Source organism: Stegodyphus dumicola, chromosome 2 (genome assembly GCF_044657685.1).
Source record: "Stegodyphus dumicola isolate Sdum_Otavi_A_Nest chromosome 2, ASM4465768v1".
In the NCBI taxonomy this organism is placed as follows: Eukaryota; Metazoa; Arthropoda; class Arachnida; order Araneae; family Eresidae; genus Stegodyphus; species Stegodyphus dumicola.
The window spans coordinates 154,372,339-154,392,666 of record NC_140769.1 but is presented as its reverse complement, the minus strand read 5'-3'; the positions used below and the strand labels follow the sequence as shown (position 1 = coordinate 154,392,666).

The window sequence follows — 20,328 nt, the reverse complement described above, 5'->3', positions numbered from 1 at the left end:
TTTTAGTATGTAAGTGAAAGTACTGCATTTATTTGCATAAAGAAAAATAAATTATTTTGCTAAAAAAATTAGTTTTGCAGCTACATATTAAAAGTTCTAAGAATTTACTTCAGTTTTATACCATTAATTTTGTAATGATCTTTTTATTTTTTCCTCAAAAGAAAATAATTGATATTTATTTATTTATTTTCACAGATGTTTTTCATGCAAACGAGGAGCTAAGCTAGCAGGAATGTAAGTCTTAACTCTTTCTTTGTCTTCAGATAAACACATCCAAACTTTCTATAGTAGTTACATCAGTTTTTAAATTTTTGTACTGAACTGTATATACAAGGGTGGATCCCAAAAAAAAAAAAAAAAAAAAAAAAAAAAAAGTTTACCAAGGGTAATAAAAAATTATTTATAAATAATAGACAGAAAATACAAAAGGGACTTAAGAGGCATACTTGCTTATCATTTTTTTACATAATCACCAATTTTATTTAGGCATTTATCTGAATGTAAGACAAACTTGTTTTACCCAGCTGTGTGGAAATCACATCCCACCCATTGAGCCAGTCTCAGTGGCTGTTTTTCACATCTCTGTTCGAAGAGACATTCCAGATAAATGTTCCTTCAATTTCGGAAAACAAAACAAAACAAAAAATAGTCAGTGGGTGCTAATGGGAGGAGCAATTCCAGATTTTCCACTTAAATTTGAGGAGGATGACACCATCACTCAACATGCCAGGGCTCTTGCTTTTGGTGTCTTCACATAACCTTGTCTAAGTGGCACAGTAAGAATCATCAGTAATGGTATGGTCTCTTTCCACATAATCGATAAGGGCAATAAATCATGGCTCACACCTCCAACCGAGACCACTTTTCTAAATGTCATGCCATTTCACTCTGACACATCTGCAGACTTGCTCTACCTACTCACTTCAACCACTTCTAGACAACTACTGCCATCTGTCTACACTCTGGGAATAAAGTATCCTCTTCACAATAATTACTTTTCAAATGCTAATGTTTGTAACCTTTTTTTTGGGGGGGGGGGAATCCATCTACTTACTTTTTATTTTAAATATTATCTCTTAATATAGATATGATATTAGGAGCTATTTTATTATTCTTTTGAAGCTATTTGAAACATGATTTGATTTTAGTGTATCTAATTTAAAATAGCTTTTATGTCTTCTTCCGCATCAAAATGGTAAATGGCATAATAATGATATGCAGTACAAAGTCCAAAATTCAGTCATCCAGTATCTGGAATGATTGAATATTGGAATCTGCAGACCAGTATAACAGGGGAGGGAAAGCTCTCCTCATTACAAAATTTAGAAATGGAGGATATAACAAATAAGCAGGTGTGACATAAATGCAATTTTTATCCCAGCTAATTCAGATTCCTCTGTGTCACTTTCATACACCCACTGGCTAGGGAATAGAACCATGGCCAATAACAATACATTGATTGGTGCTGTATTGATGTTTGCAGCGATCACATTTTCAATCATTAAATGGTTGTGCGAAGGTTAGCATTTTTTCTGTCTGACCTAAATAATAAAGGAAACCCCAGTGAGGCCATATCTGTATGTCATCTTACTGGATTTAAAATAATGACGTAAAATTGGGAAATTTCCAAAATCCGGAATCTTTCAAGTCTTGACAGTTCCAGATCTTTGGTAGGAATTTTAGTATTGCCATAAGAGGATCTATTATTTTGAATTCTAATTTAAGTATCTAATTCTTAATTAGTGTTTGAAGAATAGCTTAATCATTATAGTAATATTTTAAATTACACTGCCATTGATATATAAGAAGTTTAAATTGTGGTATATTATAAATATTTTAGAACTATAGAGTGTGTCATAAAATATTAATTTCATTAGAAGAATGATGTATCCTTCCCTCCAAAAAAAGCTTCATTCATATAGAATATTATATCAGTATATATTACATTTTTACTTATTCAGTTGAAAGTGTACTTTATTTTTGGTCTTTGTATAATTTTTTGCTTCATGCTATCCATTTTGATTTCTTATTTATTTGGGATATAGTCAGAATTTTGTATTATATTGTGGGAGTATTAGATTGATATTTATTGAGTATAATTATAATACATTCTTCTCCTCTTAATATTATGTATATTCAGCTCAATCCCCCCTTCATTTCAAAAGAATGAATGTGCTGAAATAGATTATTTGTCATATGTTATTTAAATAAATTTCTTCATTACAATAGCAGATTTTCTTAGATTTATTTTCTGTATATTAAAAAGTATACTGTAGCAATAAAATATATTAAATGCCACTCAACCATTTATATGCAGTTTGTTTCTTTATATTAGGAAGTATGGGAATGGAACTGGTTCCCCTCTGAAAATAATAAAAACAACCTCTGGGTATAGTATTATTTTACACTAATGTTTTGTCATTTAACAGTGAAATGCTGAATAAATATGCTTTATATCATTTGTCCTATTTTTAAAATACAACTATATCAACATATTTTTAATATATAAAATGCATATTTTTCTTTGTAATTTGGTTTATTTTTTTAAAATTTATTTTTATTTAACTAAATTTAGGTTTCCAAATTATAATTTAGGTTATTTTTCTTACAGAACATCTGCTGAAACTCAACAGTCTGGTGCTGCTGAACATGTCACTTCTGTCAAGTTAATATTTTGTTCTAATATTTGTTCATGAAGTTCTTGTTAGAATTCTTTGCCTGTAAAATCAACAGAATCTGTAGAATTGCATTAGAATCAACTTATATTTTTTATTCTAATTGCACACTTAGTCATTGTGATATTTCTAATACAGTCAGTCGTTAATCCGGACTTGTCTAGACTTCGGCGATTCCGGATTATTGATTTTTCCGGATTATAGATCATCAGTTTAAATCTGGTAAGATGGCATGCAGAAATTATAAAATTCAAAATATGAAACCGTAATTTATGAAATAAAGTACAATTATGATCTAAAGGGTATCAAAATTTACAAAAAAAAAAAAAAAAAAAAAAAAAAAAAAAAGCTTAATATTTATTTGTTTACTTTATTAAATATATCTTTCAATGTAAGTTGTTTAAGTTGCTTCGCTTTATGTGATAATACTTTCTCTTTAATTCTATAAACACACATAATTTCTTGTTCAGTTACAAAGTTCCGCTGTTCAAGTCCTATAATTGCTGTGTCGAGAATACCGACTAATTTGTCAATTGAAATTTTTTCGTTTTCAATAACCTCTGTGTCACTTTCTTCACTATCGGAAGTGAATTATAATGAGGAGGAATTTGATTTAAATCATATCAAAGACGGAGCACATCGAGATGAAATACTACATTTAGTAAGGAATTATAGGCCAAATAAAATAAAAACATCTGCCCTGAAGATAAGGATAGTGCTGACAGATCAACTTCCAATTCATTGCGCCTTGCGGATATCCCCCCTCCCTCCGCCACAGAGCAGCATGAAATTGATAAACAGATTTCGGAATGGTTAGAGAAACGAAGGATATGCCTTTATCCATTTTTTGCAGCAATTCCACTATTTGTGTAATGGACTTCAAAACATACTTTCGCTTTGTAGATCCTTTACATATTAGTAATATATATCGGGAATTCTATTTGACATAATCGAAAGTTCAAGCTTACTTTTATAAAATTGCTCTAACAGTGTGCAAAAAATAATAAGCCGGATCCAATTCGAAGATTAAGGAACAACGCAATCTGCAACATTAACTGAATTAGATAATTTTAGCTTAGCTTATACCGTCTGTTATACATTAAACAAGAATGCATAAACGTATTATGCGCATGCGCACATGCATATTCGCAGCCGTAAAGGTCTTATGCGCATGCGTCAACACGATGCATGCGTAGAAAGTTTATAGATTTGAGGTCCGGATTATGGGTGTCCGAATTAACGACTTTTGACTGTATTATTTATTATGTATACTATCATTATTGAGATGAATAAGTCATATGTTCTCGCAGAACTCATGGTGAACACATAAATTAATTCATCTGCTATGATAATGAAAAAGTTAAAATAGTTTTTTTTAGAATTGTTTTATATATATATTTTTTTCTTTCAGATTACCTACTATTGATATAGATAGGTACGTATAATTAATTACCTTCTTTTGTAACATTTGGTTTAAATTACAAAATGCCAGCTTTTTCAGTTTCAGTTCCCATCCATAAAAGAATAATAGGTATTTCCACAAATTTTATTTTATATTCAATATTGTTGTGAGTTGCTTAGTTTTGAATTCACAGTTTTAGCTTTTACATTTCCTAACAAACCTTCAAAATTAGATAAAAAATATCATCTTTACTTGTAAATGAAAATTAAAGTGGTTGAGATAATTAATTTTAAATGCACTTAGAGATATTCTCTCTAATTGCATTTTTACAATTTTCTGTTTTTCAGAACTTCTTTTAGCATAGGCTCTTTTTAATTTTATATCTGTGAAAAGAAGATTTTCCAGTTTTCTCTTCAGGCCTTTTAAAAAGTTCTTGCAATCAGTAGAAAATTCTTTTTACTTCCTTGTACGAAGTAAAAAGGAAGTATTGTAATCGCGAAAAGTTTCAGGCAGAATATTTCAACGAAAATATCCATTTTGACCACTATCGAATGTAATTTAACGAAGTTTTTACGTGATATCTGTACGTAAGGACAGAATAAAAGACTCGTTTCCTCCAAAAAAATTATAAAACTGCTTTAAAATAAATTCTGAAGAGAATTTTTCGTGGCGTTTGTACGAACGTATGACGTACGTATCTCGCATAACTCAAAAACGAGTAGCCTCAGAACGTTGAAATTTTGTATATAGGACTGCTATAACATGTAGATGTGCACCTCGTATTTTGGTTGCAATTGGCCGCACCAAACGTATATAAATATATTTATATATATATCCACTCTGTTACCCGGCTCAGTGATCTCGGCTTCTTTACTCTTATATGTTTGTAAATTGAACATTTTTTGCTTTAAAAATGATTGAATTATGTTGTTTTTATCTTCCGGTTAAGGTTTTTATGCCTTTAGTAAATCTGTATGCAATATTTTTAGAATTATCAACAATTTTAGTTGTTAAATTTAAAGTATTTTACACTAATGTTTTGTCATTTAACAGTGAAATGCTGAATTAATATGCTTTATATCATTTGTCCTATTTTAAAAATACAACTATATCAACATATTTCTAATATATAAAATATAAAAGTGCCGCTAAGCCTTTTTTATATGGCGGCCATTGATTGTTTACATTTGAAACAGCAGACTAGTGGATTTGTTCCCAATCTAGAGAAACTTAGCTTCTCAACAACAAAAATAACGCCTTCATTTATTATTGCAAATTAAATCATGCTTAATCCTTTCTGGAATTTTTTCGAGGAAAAATAACCATTTCTTTTTTGTTTTATTTGCTTAATTTCTTTTATACATCATTCTAGCTTTATTATAGTATTTGAATAGAACATGTGGCAACGATTAGATAATTCTATTCTTTAAATGATATAAATTTTGTGCATTATGAGTCATAATATGAACGAAATATAATACTGTTAAGTGAATCTAGCGCCAGAGTGTCGCTATGTTAAACAAATACTAGAGTGAATTTTAAAGAATGCATTTATTCTATTGTGGTTTATGCGCTGTCGGCGAAGTAGATTTAATTCAATCCAATAAGTTTAAATGAAATGCAAGAAAAAATGCTATAATTTAATATTCTGTATAAGGAAGTCATGTGGTGTACACATTAGATTTTTTTATTATTATCATAATGCTTGAAAAACTGCATTCAGACAGAGAGCTTATCTTGGAGAGTCTGATTTTTGCATGCATGTAGTAAGAGTTTAACAGAGAAAACTGTAAAAGAAAAACATTAATTAAAAAAAATATATCTCACACAGCGATCAATAAGCTGTTATTAAATCCTAGCAAATGAGCAATTTTTTCAAGTTTTTCTTCTTGAGTAAAACAAATGGAAAAAATAATTTTCTTTTAGAAATTGTCCATGAAAGCATTTGCCTCTTAGGCAGCTAGTAGTTATATTTCTCACTATAGTTGGTTAAATAATCAAACAACATAAAATTTGCTTTTTTTTTGGTTTAGAATATGCCAAGACAAGTAATATATTTGGCAAATGAATATGCTAATATGATTACTAACAGGGTTACAGATGAAAAACAGCATAATGAAATTAATTAGTAATTAATGCCTTTTGTGGTAACATCTGCTAAAGTTCATGGTACCTATTTAATTCTAACTGATATATTAAATCATTAATGCTAAATTAGTAAATTTGCTGCAATACAGTCATCAAGACATTCCAGCCTAAAATGATCTTACTAGTAATGTATGTAATTGCACATTTATGAATGAAAACCTTCCAGGTTTATCTGTTATATTTTTACAGTGTTCCTATCCCTCCAGCAGATCAACCACGGGAAACTGATGCTCTTCAATTACCTGCATTGTTTGCTTCTGTGACGCCTCAGATTGGTTTAGCCCATGAGAAAAGAAAGAGTGTCATTGATAAAGAGTATGTTAATTCTTTATTTGCTATTTTTTTTTAATAAATATGCATAATGGTTATAGATATGTTGCTTTGATGGAAAGAAATTTTGGTAATAATGAATTTCAAATATATTGAAATAACTTTATTTTAGAATGGTGAGAATTTCTAAGTGTCTATGTTTGGCAAATTTGAAATAAAATTATTTACCGAAAATGAAGAAATTATCGAGTGATGTGTGAATAATTTAATGTAAGAATTTTATATCTTTAAAATATTAAGTGATACAGTTTTACGGATAGAACGAGATGCATGTTATGCATTCTGTTTCTTAAGCTAATTGAACAAAATTATTTTCCATCTGCTGTTGTTGTTGTTGCTTATGCTCACTTGTCTGATGTAGTCAGCCCAGGCCCACGAAATTCCTCATGGCAAAGAGCATAAGAATATGCCTGCTGTTGGCAACAGCCTTAAGCACCATGCAGATAACAGTGCGAATTTAACTCAGTTCCGCCCCCAATTTTGATGGACAGCACCCCGGGGAGATGGGCCCGAGGGTCTCCCAATCCTAACCACAAAGAGGGCTTTCGGTTCGCAGCATATTTATGTCCCAATCACATTATGTTTCAACTACGCGGGACTGGATATCAAAAGGAACAATTCTCAGAGCTCGCACATTTCCAGGAAACCACGTAGCTAAGTTACCATTTTCACTTACTGCAAAGACTTAAATGCCAAACAGTAATCGATTATCGCTAAGATTGGGAACACATGATCCTTTAGAAGTGGAAATATCGTCTGACTAGTTGATCTCTTCTTGAGACAGAGCTCCAGCCAAGACATTTTCGGTGAGGTTTGAAAAAATCTCGCATAGCCACTACATTGTTTCTTAGCCAGGCGAGACTTTGCTTCCAGTGGGGCTCTTTTTTCTAGGAATCATTCCGTTTAAACCAGTGCTACCGGAATCTCATTTCTCAGAAAAGTCCCGTCTAGCAGAGACTGTTGCTAGAAGTGATAAGCTCTTTAGAATGCTGCCATGCCGCACTAGCACTATTCATTTACAAACATCCACACCTTCCCCGGAATTCGAACCTGGGCGCTTTGGCCACGCTAACCACTATACCGGTTAAATGGCATTTTTCCTTCTAAGTGAAAAAATATTTCAATCCAGTGTAAGGATTGCTAAGGAAATCACATTTTTATGAACATAGGATTGTTGCTTATAACTTTGTTATGAACATAAGATCGTTGTATATAAAAAAGTAGCAAAACTATGTCTGCATAGCTTCTGAACCTAGTCAATATAATTTATTGACAAGAAAGTTTCATTTAAGCTTTTTCTCAAACTTTTAAGTTTTTTCTGTGTTTTGTACAATATTTAATAATTTAAGTTTTTTTATCCATAACGTTATTCATGTTTTATAGGTAAAGAACTAAACATATTATAGATGTTTGAGAAACTAGCTACTTTGAAGCAGTTAACTGTCAACCCCTTAATACTTGTTTTTCTTCTAAAAAAAACATCTGCAATAACTATCCCTTCCCTTGTCTTTTAATATAAGATAAATAATATCATTTTCTATTTGAAAATGAGTGTACCAGCTTGATTTTTGTCATAGGGAAAAATTCAAAACTTTTACTTAATCAAACATATAAATTTTTTAGCTTCAAAAACAAAATTTAAAATCGGTAAAATTCGATTATTATTTATGAAATGCTAGAAAGTTGAAAATCAACCTTCATAAGATGCAAACATTAGAGTGACCAGCATGTTACACACTTAATGTGCTAATTGCTTTAGTGTTCCTAAATAGAATAATGGAGCACACAAAGTGTTTCTCATGCGAACAACTTAGAGTTATTAGTGTTATTTTATGCAGGAGATATGAAAAATAAGGAATGCCCTCGCTGGGACTCTAACCTGGACCTCTTGAATACATGCTGAGTGTGCTACCGTTACACCATGAAAGCATGTTGGAAGAAGGGAGAGTATACGTTGCATAACATGACAATTTTATGCTACTGGAAAACACACCCTAAGTGTATTTTAGAATGAATTTTAGAATCACACTCTAATGTGAAAAATTCTGTCAGTCCTCAGTGTCCAAGTGTTACTCATTTATGAACACTAATAGGTTACTTATAATTTCAATGCATACATCTCAAATATTTTTATTTGGGTTTCAAAATTAGCATTATTTACATTTCAGAATTTTCATTCCTCTGCTTTTCTTTTTTTCACGCTTCTCTCTCTGATCTGAAACATAAATTATTTTATTGTATTTTTTATTTAGAGTTTCTGCCTATTTTTCTACAAAAACTGTCCGAGCAATCGATGGAGAGCATACCAAAACAATGCCTCAGCAAAAAGGGCTTGCATTTACCAAAGTTATGTAAGTTGAAGTTGTTTTATGTTCTGTCATTAACTGAATTGATTCTGTAATTAGCTAAAATTAAAGAATAATAAGAATTCAGCAAAAAGTTTTTAATATGCTCAAGATTTCCTACAATTTATTCATCACTTTTAACACTGTAAATTGTAACATCACACAAAGCAAATTCTTTTTATTTCAAATAACTCAGAACAATAGCCAAGGAAGAACTATGTGAAAAATGTATAAAATCTGCAATATTTTTGTGTGTGAAAATTTTTTAGATATGACGTAGCTGTAAAAAAAAATACTTCAGCATTCTCAATCCATGCAATACATGAATATTTTCAACCTTTGGTTAAGCTCTTTGAATTTTTTCTTCTGAGAAGTACTAAATCATAAAATTCATTTGATGTTATCTCAGATCTTTATCATTTCTTCCTGCATATTATAGCTTAACCAGAAACTGCAATCAAAATAAGACAGTACTAATTTGTATTAAGACAGTACTCCTCCAAAGCAAAAAATACCAAAATAGTCTTGAATTTTTAACTTGTGTTAAATATTCTGCTTAGCTCATTCTATCAGTTTTCTATGCAATTTCAGTCTTTTGTAATACAGTCAATTCTGCTTAATTGGGACACCGCTTAATCGGTACAGCCACTTATTTGGGACTAATCTCAAAGAACAGATACCAAACTAAGAAGCTAATAGAAAATTTATATGTTTAATTGGGACAGTAAATTTAAGATCACAGTACATATTACGAGTTAGTTACGGAGCGTTGTCTTACAGCTTATTGCGCATGCGTTGCCTTACAGCTTATTGCACATGCGTTGCCTTACAGCTGATTGTGTATGCATTGCATCACAGGCGAGCACAAGGGCGTTCTTATTCAGTTACCATTACACCTCGTACATGACGACTGTTTCGATTGTTGCATATTTATTCACTCACAATACACATCACGCATGAACAGTGCATAAACTTATTGTTCAAATATTTAACCCTTGCCAAAATGCCAAGAAATTATTTGACACTTTCTAGCAAAATTGCTTTGCTAGATAAAATAAAAAGCCAGCCACCTAATACAAGTTATCGCCGGCTCGCTGAGATAACTGGAGTACCAAAATCTACCATATCACGTGTCTTACGACAAGAAAGTCAACTTCATGAGGAATTGGTTTTACAAGAAGGACAAGCAGGAACATCCAAAAGGAAATGTGAGGGGAAGGATCCAGACGTCGAAGAAGCACTAGATCAATGGTTTTCTATTGTTAGTGGCAGAGGCATAAATATCAATGCCCTGATATTGAAGGCAAAGTCAGAGGAGTTAGCTAAAAAACTGGGCCACAATGATTTCAAAGCAACTGACGGGTGGATATCGTGATGGCAAACAAGACACAACATTAAATTTTAAAAAGCGCATGGTGAAAAGGGCAGTGCCGACAAGGAAAGTTCCAAACAGTGGAAAACTATGAAAATTCCTTCTTTTTTAGAGAATTTTTGTGCTGATGACATTTACAATGCTGATTAAACCGTCTGGCGTAGCACGATAATAGAGGCTGATGGCTGTGCTACGCCAGACGGTTCATTATGCTATAAACACATTGCACTGACTGGTTATAAAAAGGCGATGGACCGCATTACTGTGTTATGCTGTACAAATATGTCAGGTACTGACAAACGAAAGCTACTGATCATAGGAAAAAGTGCTAGACCTCAATGCTTTAAGGGGTTGAGCATGGAGGGTTTACCAGTGGAGTACCATGCAAACAAAAAATGTGTGGATGACTTCTGAAATGTTTCGAAATTGGCTTACCAGTTGGGACCGAAATTTACAACATAAAAAAAAGCAAAATTTTGCTGATTGTTGACAATTGTGCGGCACACCCTCATTTAGACAATCTACAAAATATACAGCTGGAATTTCTTCCTCCTAATACCACATCTTTAATGCAACCAATGGACATGGGGGTAATAAAAAATTTTAAGACTTTGTATCGTGGGAAATTGGTTAATTACATATTAGAATCTATTGATGAAAATTTATTAACGACTTCCACAACAGCCAGAGAGATAAGTTCAAAAATTTCCCTTTTGCAAGCAATACAGTTTGTCGCTGATAGTTGGCGAGCTATAAAAGCCACTACAATACAGAACTGTTTTACTAATTGTGGCTTTAAACCCCTAGAAATTTCCAAAAATTTAAGCAACAAAGAAAATGAGGATATGTTGCAAGTTCCTATTTGTATTAACTATGAAGAATTTTCAACAATAGATAACAATTTACCATGTTACAATGATAATGAAAACTGTGAGGATTCAGTCATAGAAGGTATTAAATCAAAACATGGAAAATTAGACGAAGAAGACGATGATGATGATGAGTCACCTGTGCCTGTGACTAACCAGGAAGCAAAAAAATGTATTGCCACATTACAGCATTATTTTATGCAGGAAGGAAATGAAGGGAGCCCTGCATCCGCACTGAATATCTGCGCTGATTTTGTAGAAAAGAAATACTACAAAAACAAAAAACAGACTACACTTGACTGAATTTTGTAATTTTAATTTAGAATTTTAGATAAATATTAATACATAATTTTCCCATTTGTAATTTACATTTATTAAAATTATTGAAAAAATATGTATTTGTTTAATTTATTACCAGTTATTGGCCTTAGTTTCCAAAACCAAATAAATTTATTTAAAAAACTGTGAAATTCGCTTAATTGGGACATCTGCTCAATTGGGACAAAATGCCTGGTCCCGATGTGTCCCAATTAAGCGGAATTGACTGTATTTATATGAAATCACATATTTTGTAATATTTATATAATTTGAGATAAATCTATCAATTTGATAAAAATTCATAAATTTTTGTTAATATAGCTTGAATGAAGCATGAAGTTTAATGTAGCTTGGTTTAATAAATTTTTATAAGTGGTTTAATTTGAAATGCAGTATTGATACTTGATAATATTTAAAATGGGTTAATTTACTTGAGTATCTACTAACAGAAGTTTGGTTTTACAGTATTGTATATTCTACATGTTTTCATACTGTTAATATTATTATTGCCACATTTTTAGAACTTAATATGATGCATTTTTTTCAGTTTTTCAAATTTTTTAAATTATGTTATTTATGACATAACTTATATTTTCTTCATTGAGTTTTTTTTTTTTTTTTTTCATGTGAACTGAATTAAACTTTTTTGTCTAATTTTAGGTTACCTCAAGGAAAGAGGTGTGTATAATGAGTTTTTTATTATTTAAATATCTGCAATTTTTTAATAACAAGTAAAATTATTTTCTTTGAAAGCAAATGTCTGATATAAAATTTCTCATATTATGCAATATAGCACATCTTGTGGGGAAAATGTGAAGAAAGAATTAAGAATTTGTAACATGATTTTAGCAAAATATTAAATTAGGTTTGTTATTTTATGCAAGTATGGTACTCTTGCTTTGTTTGCCTAGCACTTCCATAAAGGTGACTATTTTTTTGGCCAGACTAACACATGAAAAGCAGTAACCATTTTTTAAAAAATTGCAGTGCACTGAAAAATTACATAAAACAGGAATAAATTAAAAAATAAAAATTGCAAAATACATCCATAATTAAAAAGTAAAAAATACATGAAACAGAGAAATGAAATGCATTGAATGAATTCATAATTAAACACTTAAAATTTCATGAAACAGTAACAAATTAACTAAATTAAAAATGCACAAACATTCATAATAAAATATTTACCTTTGTATTTTCTTAGTCTCTGTGTACAGTGAGTGACCTGTTTAAACTTTAAAAAATAACAAATAAAAAAATCAGCGAATAGCATAATTATCGGTCATCACAGAAAAACATACAGTACAAAGTCTTTAATTTGGACTCGTTGGGACTTCGGCGATTCCGGATTAGGGGTTTTTCCGGATTATAGATCATCAATCCGGATTCCGGATCAAGATGGCATGCAGAAATTATAAAATTAAAAATATGAAACCATAATTTATGAAATAAAGAGGAATTGTGATCTAAAGGGTATCAAAATTTACAAAAAAAAAAAGCTTAATATTTATTTGTTTACTTTATTAAACATTTCTTTCAACGCGCATGTGTAAAGCATACATTACGCATAGTCGAAATTAGAAAATTGCAACCAGAAAACTATTTGATGTGTTTTCGTGATATTTATAATGACGAGGAATTTGATTTAAATCATATCAAAGACGGAGTACATCGAGATGAAATACTACATTTAGTAAGGAATTATCAGCCGAATAAAATAAAAACATCTGCCCTGAAGATGAGGACAGTGCTGACAGATCAACTTCCAATTCATTGCGTGCCGCGGCGTCCCCCCCTCCCCCCGCAGAACAGCGTGAAATTGATAAACAGATTTCGGAATGGTTAGAGAAACAAAAGATGTGCCGTTATCCATTTTTTGCAGCAATTCCACTTTTTGTTTGATTGATTTCGAAACATGCTTTCGCTTTGTACATCCTTTGGCAGCTCCAGAATTGGAAACTGTTTTTGGCATAATCAAAATTTCAAGCTTACTTTTTATAAAATTGCTCTAACTGTCTGCGAAAAATAATATGCTGGATCCAATTAGAAGATTAAGGAACAACACAATCTGCAACATTACCTGAAATAAATAATTAGATAATTTTAGCCTAGCTTATACGGTCCGTTGTACATTAAATGTGCATGCGTAAAGGTATTACAGTCAAAAGTCGTTAATCCGGACTTCAAAGCTATAAACTTTCTGCACATGCGTCAACACATAATGCGTTCACGAATGCGCATAGGCGTTTATGCTTGCGCATAATACTTTTACGCATGCGTATAATACGTTTATGCATGCACGTTTAACGTATAACGGACGGTATTAAGCTAAGCTAAAATTATCTAATTATCTATTTCAGTTAATGTTGCAAATTGCGTTGTTCCTTAATCTTCGAATTGGATCTGGCTTATTATTTTTTTCAGACTGTTAGAGCAATTTTATAAAAGTAGCTTGAACTTTCGATTATGTCAAATAAAATTTCCGATGCTGGAGCTGCCGAAGGATGTACAAAGCGAAACTATGTTTCAATGTCCATCAAACAAAAAGTGGAACTGCTGCAAAAAAATGGATAAAGACATATCCTTTGTTTCTCTAACCATTCTGAAATCTGTTTATCAATTTCACGCTGCTCTGCGGGGGAGGGGGACATAGCGGCGCGCAATGAATTGGAAGTTGATCTGTCAGCACTATTCTTATCTTCAGGGCAGATATTTTTATTTTATTTGGCTTATAATTCCTTACTAAATGTAGTATTTCATCTCGATGTACTCCGTCTTTGATATGATTTAAATCAAATTCCTCGTCATTATAATTGGCTTTCGATAGTGAAGAAAGTGACACAGAGTTTATTGAAAACGAAAAAATTTTGATTGACAAATTAGTCGGTATTCTCGACACAGCAATTATAGGACTTGAACAGCGGAACTTTGTAATTGAACAAGAAATTATGTGTGTTTATAGAATTAAAGAGAAAGTATTATCACATAAAGCGAAGCAACTTAAACAACTTACATTGAAAGATATATTTAATAAAGTAAACAAATAAATATTAAGCTTTTTTTTTTTTTTTTTTGTGTAAATTTTGATACCCTTTAGATCATAATTGTACTTTATTTCATAAATTACGGTTTCATATTTTGAATTTTATAATTTCTGCATGCCATCTTACCAGATTTAAACTGATGATCTATAATCCGAAAAATCGATAATCCAGAATCACCGAAGTCCCGACGAGTCCGGATTAAAGACTTTTTTTCAGTATGCATTTACGCATGCACAGAAAGTTTGTAGCTTTGAGGTCTGGGTTATAGATCATTCCAGATTATGGACGTCCGGATTAAAGACTTTGTACTGTATATATTTCACATATTTTATATTAAAATAAGAATCATATTACTTTATGTAAAGGAATGCTGAAAGTATCGGTCTTATTTATAGTGTTTTTGTATTGATGCTGTTTTTATATACTGGCTGTTTTCTTAAGCTCTCATACTTCAACAAATAATCACATAGCTTTTTTCGCCATAGTGTTTTAGTGCCAGTTTCTCAAAATTTTAAAAATATTCACATAGTATTCCCCTTCTTCAGTGCTTTCAGAGAATAAAATCCCTTTAAAATGGATTCACCCATGTAGTGATTATTAAGTCTTACTAACAAAAACAAACCTTTGCAAATTTCAAACAATGTCACTCGGAACTTTTCCCTTCTATTGTTGAACATTTAATACATGAACCAACCAATCAAAGCGAAGCAAACATGAACAGACATTCAGTCTACCATTTTGCTGAGTAAGCTGCAAATTCGCCTTCTGTAATTATTTATGGATGATCTGGGACCTAAGTAGCAGCAGACAGCTATAAGAACGGGTACCATTCAGATTACAGGAAAGCTATCTTGCTAGATATTGCAATGCTAATGCTACTGTGTATTCTTATTGGAATCTAGATTTTTCTTTTAAAGAAATAATATTGTAGGTAGTTACCTGTAATTTATGAATGCACAAATACTTTTCATTTCATATATTCATACTGTAACTACATTCTTTGGAAATTAAATTAATTGCATTATTTTTCCTTCTAGACTTTTGGACGATAAATTAGTAAAAATTAGGTGGGGAGAATGCATGAAGAAATATGGTATTCATCATTAAACAAGCCAAAACATATGTAACAAATTGAATGATTTCTCACTATTAAATCTTCATGCAATATATGAAGAATGATTTATAAAAAGACAAATAGAATAGTCAAATTATAGCTAAAATTTTTAAATGGCTAAACATTTGAAACTTTGTGCATTCATCTTTAATGGACAAACACATTCCATTTAGCCATCTCAACTCCAAGGATATTGATTGCCCAGGGTACACAAAAGGGAGTGAATGAATTACAGCCATGGAGAAAGGAGGAGTATACTTAGGGAATATACCAGTACATAAAGGTTTCCTGCCCTTCATTCCCTATAACCAGGCCTCTTGAGAGAACTGGCTGCTTGACAGTATTTAAAGTGATCTCCTGCTGAAGGGCATTACACACTTATAAACATCCATGCCATCTATAAAATTTAAATCCTGACCCAAAGCTATGGCAGCTTGGCTTTCTTATCAATATGCTTGCAGGGCAGCAGTTTTCAAACGTAAATCTATAAATTTTTTCACGCATTTGCTTAAAAGTTTAATTATACTATGCACCTTTGCTATTATTTGGAAAAGGCGCTATAATGTGTTTCAAGTTTACTTCAAGTTTAAGTTACTGTAAAATTAACTTTTTCTTAATTTGAAGAAATTATTAGTGATATATTATTGATGATTACATAAGTGAGAAAGCATTTGTGTTGAACAATATTACTGAACCCAGAGATAGAACTGCATTTACAAATGAAGTCAAATTACCTCCAGTTGAATTAAAAAAGATTCAAAGCAGCATTTATCTGCATTAAATGTAAACATGACTGCTATTTTAGCAGGGTTTATAGTAAAGTTTATTGCTGACTAATGTAATAAAGAATAATATCTTGAAATATTCAGTTATTATGAATGTGTTAATCAAATTAATAATTCTTTTTGATTTGTTAATAACTTTTTATAGGTCTGAAATATTGATTAAAGGCATTGATGATCGTATTTACAAAGGAACCATACATGATTCTGAAAATATAGAAACAGATGTCACCAGTGATGTTTCACATAGTTCAGATGATCAAAATTTGGAAACTAAGTAAATTTTAATTCAAAATTATACTTTGTGAGATATAGTGATAAAATATCTGCTTTCCTAAATTTTTAATTGAATGGTGTTTAAAATTTCATTATGCTTAACATTAATTATTAACTGTTTTCATTCCACCTGCAAATTAGACAAGGAAAAATTTCTAAGCCAGCTAAGGAGAAACCTGATATTTCAAGGTAAGAACTGTTAAGTTCAATTAATGAATGTAGTAATTTAAAACTGCAGAAATAGATTTATTGTTATTATATATAAATATTACTAGTGTCTTTTGCATAACCAAATTTTCTTTTCAATGGATCTCAGCAGACTATTTTAAGCATAAATATAGCAACAATTATTCTGAAATTTTAAATATGTATTTAGGCTTTTATACATCTGTTTAAATATTATTTATACATTGTAATGTAACTGAAATAGCTGTATAAAATTTAGTTAATATGGGTATTTTTAATGATGGCAATTCAATAAGTATTTCAAATAATATAAATAGGTAATAAAATTAAAATTCAAAATAAAATTACCTTTTCAGTACAATATCACTTAACATGTTAAGTATAATTTCCATTGTATAATGGATAAGTAATCCTCTTTTAAAAAAGTTGTAAAGATATGTATTTAAAGAATTATTATGTGTGGAGGGGATTAAAAAATATAAAATGACAATTTTAATTTTTACAAATGCACTTTTAGAAAAGAAAAACACATTTTATTATTTGCTGTTTCTCTATATATTTTATATTGTATTCTTTCAACAAATTTGAATAAAATTTATTAGATATATGGACAGATTATAATTTACAATTCAACATTTTTCATTAAATTGAAATTTTTCATTAAATTTAGAAAAGAAAAACAAACAAATTTTTTCATTTGCCATTTATATTTATATATTAATTTTGCATTCTTTTAATAAATTTCAATAAAATTTATTACATCTATAGATTATGATTTATAATTAGAAGTTTTTCATCTTTTTATCTGATGTTATTCTTGCTTTTAGTCTTAAAGAGCCTAGAACAAGAAAAGGCTTCAAGAAACCTGTTATTCATAAGTAAGTTTGCACATACCAATATCAATTTTTGATATTGATATTTCAAAATTTCAATATTAAATTATTTTTGGATATTTCAAAGTTTTTACATCTTTAGTAGTTTGCAACATCTATTTTCACAAACAGTAGCAGTTCACAATTTTTACTTTTTAACAATGCCTCAAAGTTAGCAACATTTTTGCACAAAAACAAGCATTTTACATTTTACATTATTAAAGTTTACAGCATAGGTTTTTTACAATAGCTGTCACAGGTAACAGCTTTACACTCAACTTTGCATTGTCAGTGCCCTCTTTTTTATACAGTTAGCAGTAACAAACTACTCAACTTCACCTAGTTTAGCAAATGCTAATCCAACTCAGGAATTCAAATATATAGTTCTATGTAAGTTAAATTAAAACTTCCTATTATTATTATTATTATTATTATTATTATATTTTGATATATTGTATATAGTTTATTTCAGGTTTACATGTATAATTCGTGTAGGGGAAGTTTCAGTAGGCAAGAGATTCTAAATTACTTAGGTTTTCTACTTTTAATTGACATTTAATTATTTTAACTCTAGTCATTTACTTGCTAATTTCTCAAAATTCCACTGTTTAAATTTCTTTTTTAGTAATTCACAACATTTGGTTTTTAATTTTACTTTTACCCTTGCCTATATGGATGATGAAACACGAATTGAGTAATTAAGACACAATAACACGCCGAATAAATACTAATTCAGAAGTCAAACAACAAAAATCAGCGTTATACCTACAAAATTTTCACAGGACTAGTTTCGATGGTTTTACCGAACCATCATCTTCAGCTGCAAAACCGCAAATGAACAAGACAGGAAATAATGATTAGATAAGATAAGAAAGCCTGGACAAGAATAAGCAAGTGGCGCCATCTGTTGGCGAAACCAGAACTAAAACATAATTTCTCTAAAAGCCGAAGGCAAATTTGGATTGGAATTAGGATCGTTAACTAGAACAGAAAGATTTTTATGAATGTGAAATGCCTCTAGAAAATCCAGTTCTCCAATGGAAGATGTTTTTTGAATAATTTTGGCAGCAGAAAAATTGAAAGTGTGATTTTCGGACCAACAATGTTGAGCAACAGAAGACTTCTGTGTTTCCTTTTTTCTAACATATGCCTCATGTTCTTTGATGCGAAATTTTAAGGCTCTCCTAGTTTGGCCAATGTAAATTAAACCACACTGGCAAGGAATCCTATAAATACCCCAGGAATTCATATCCGGAATGGGGTCCTTGAGTATAGAAGTTGGAATTTTATTGATGGGAGAATAAACAACTCGAAAGTTAAACTTCTGCAAAATATGTGCAACTTTATAGCTAATTGATGGAAAGAAGGGAATGACAACAGAATTTTTATAATCTCCTAAAATAAGAGTGTGGCTTTTAGTGTGTTGAGATGAGAATTTTTTAACTGCTTGATTAATAATGTTGGGTGAAAAGCCCCTGTCAATTTCACCCAACATTATTAATCAAGCAGTTAAAAAATTCTCATCTCAACACACTAAAAGCCACACTCTTATTTTAGGAGATTATAAAAATTCTGTTGTCATTCCCTTCTTTCCATCAATTAGCTATAAAGTTGCACATATTTTGCCGAAATTTAACTTTCGGGTCTTTTATTCTCCCATCGAAAAAATTCCGAGTTCCATACTCAAGGACCCCATTCCGAATATGAATTCCTGGGGTATTTATAGGATTCCTTGCCAGTGTGGTTTAGTTTACATTGGCCAAACTAAGAGAGCCTTAAAATTTCGCGTCAAGGAACATGAGGCATATGTTAGAAAAAAGGAAACACAGAAGTCTTCTGTTGCTCAACATTGTTGGTCCGAAAATCACACTTTCAATTTTTCTGCTGCCAAAATTATTCAAAAAACATCTTCCTTTGGAGAACTGGATTTTCTAGAGGCATTTCACATTCATAAAAATCTTTCTGTTCTAGTTAACGATCCTAATTCCAATCCAAATTTGCCTTCGGCTTTTAGAGAAATTATGTTTTAGTTCTGGTTTCGCCAACAGATGGCGCCACTTGCTTATTCTTGTCCAGGCTTTCTTATCTTATCTAATCATTATTTCCTATCTTGTTCATTTGCGGTTTTGCAGCTGAAGATGATGGTTCGGTAAAACCATCGAAACTAGTCCTGTGAAAATTTTGTAGGTATAACGCTGATTTTTGTTGTTTGACTTCTGAATTAATATTTATTCGGCGTGTTATTGTGTCTTAATTATAGAAGCCCCAAACAGGCTTTTGTTTTGCTTTCTTTTTTGCACGTGGTGTGGCCGCCATTTTGTGATTGTAGGAGTTTCGGTGAGTACATTTTTGCAATTTTCAAGTGTTTATGTTTTGTACATTTGGATATTGTGCTTTGCTTGTCTGATTTCATGCATTTTGCTTACAAACGTTTTGTTTTCTATTCATTTCAGTGAGGGATTTTTCTGCTGTTTTGTGTGTACTTTATTATTGCTCAGTTAATTTGGTTTGATTTTCTGCATTGTTTATCATGCCTTCATCCGTTAATCGTTTCACTAAATTACGCCTGAAACGGCAAAAATTCCTGAATCATCT

At 31.0% G+C, this 20,328-nt stretch overlaps 1 protein-coding gene across 1 annotated transcript in view; it reads left to right on the top strand.

The window, feature by feature from the left end:
• LOC118198914 (uncharacterized) overlaps positions 1-20,328 on the top strand; it is an 85,188-nt gene that overhangs the window by 55,888 nt on the left and 8,972 nt on the right. Inside the window, exons 15-23 of the mRNA XM_085810234.1 lie at positions 2,336-2,389; positions 2,612-2,665; positions 4,087-4,110; positions 6,415-6,540; positions 8,808-8,906; positions 12,120-12,137; positions 16,548-16,676; positions 16,817-16,864; positions 17,689-17,739. Of these exons, the coding sequence (XP_085666360.1) occupies positions 2,336-2,389; positions 2,612-2,665; positions 4,087-4,110; positions 6,415-6,540; positions 8,808-8,906; positions 12,120-12,137; positions 16,548-16,676; positions 16,817-16,864; positions 17,689-17,739 (603 nt within the window). The remainder of the gene's footprint in view (positions 1-2,335; positions 2,390-2,611; positions 2,666-4,086; positions 4,111-6,414; positions 6,541-8,807; positions 8,907-12,119; positions 12,138-16,547; positions 16,677-16,816; positions 16,865-17,688; positions 17,740-20,328) is intronic.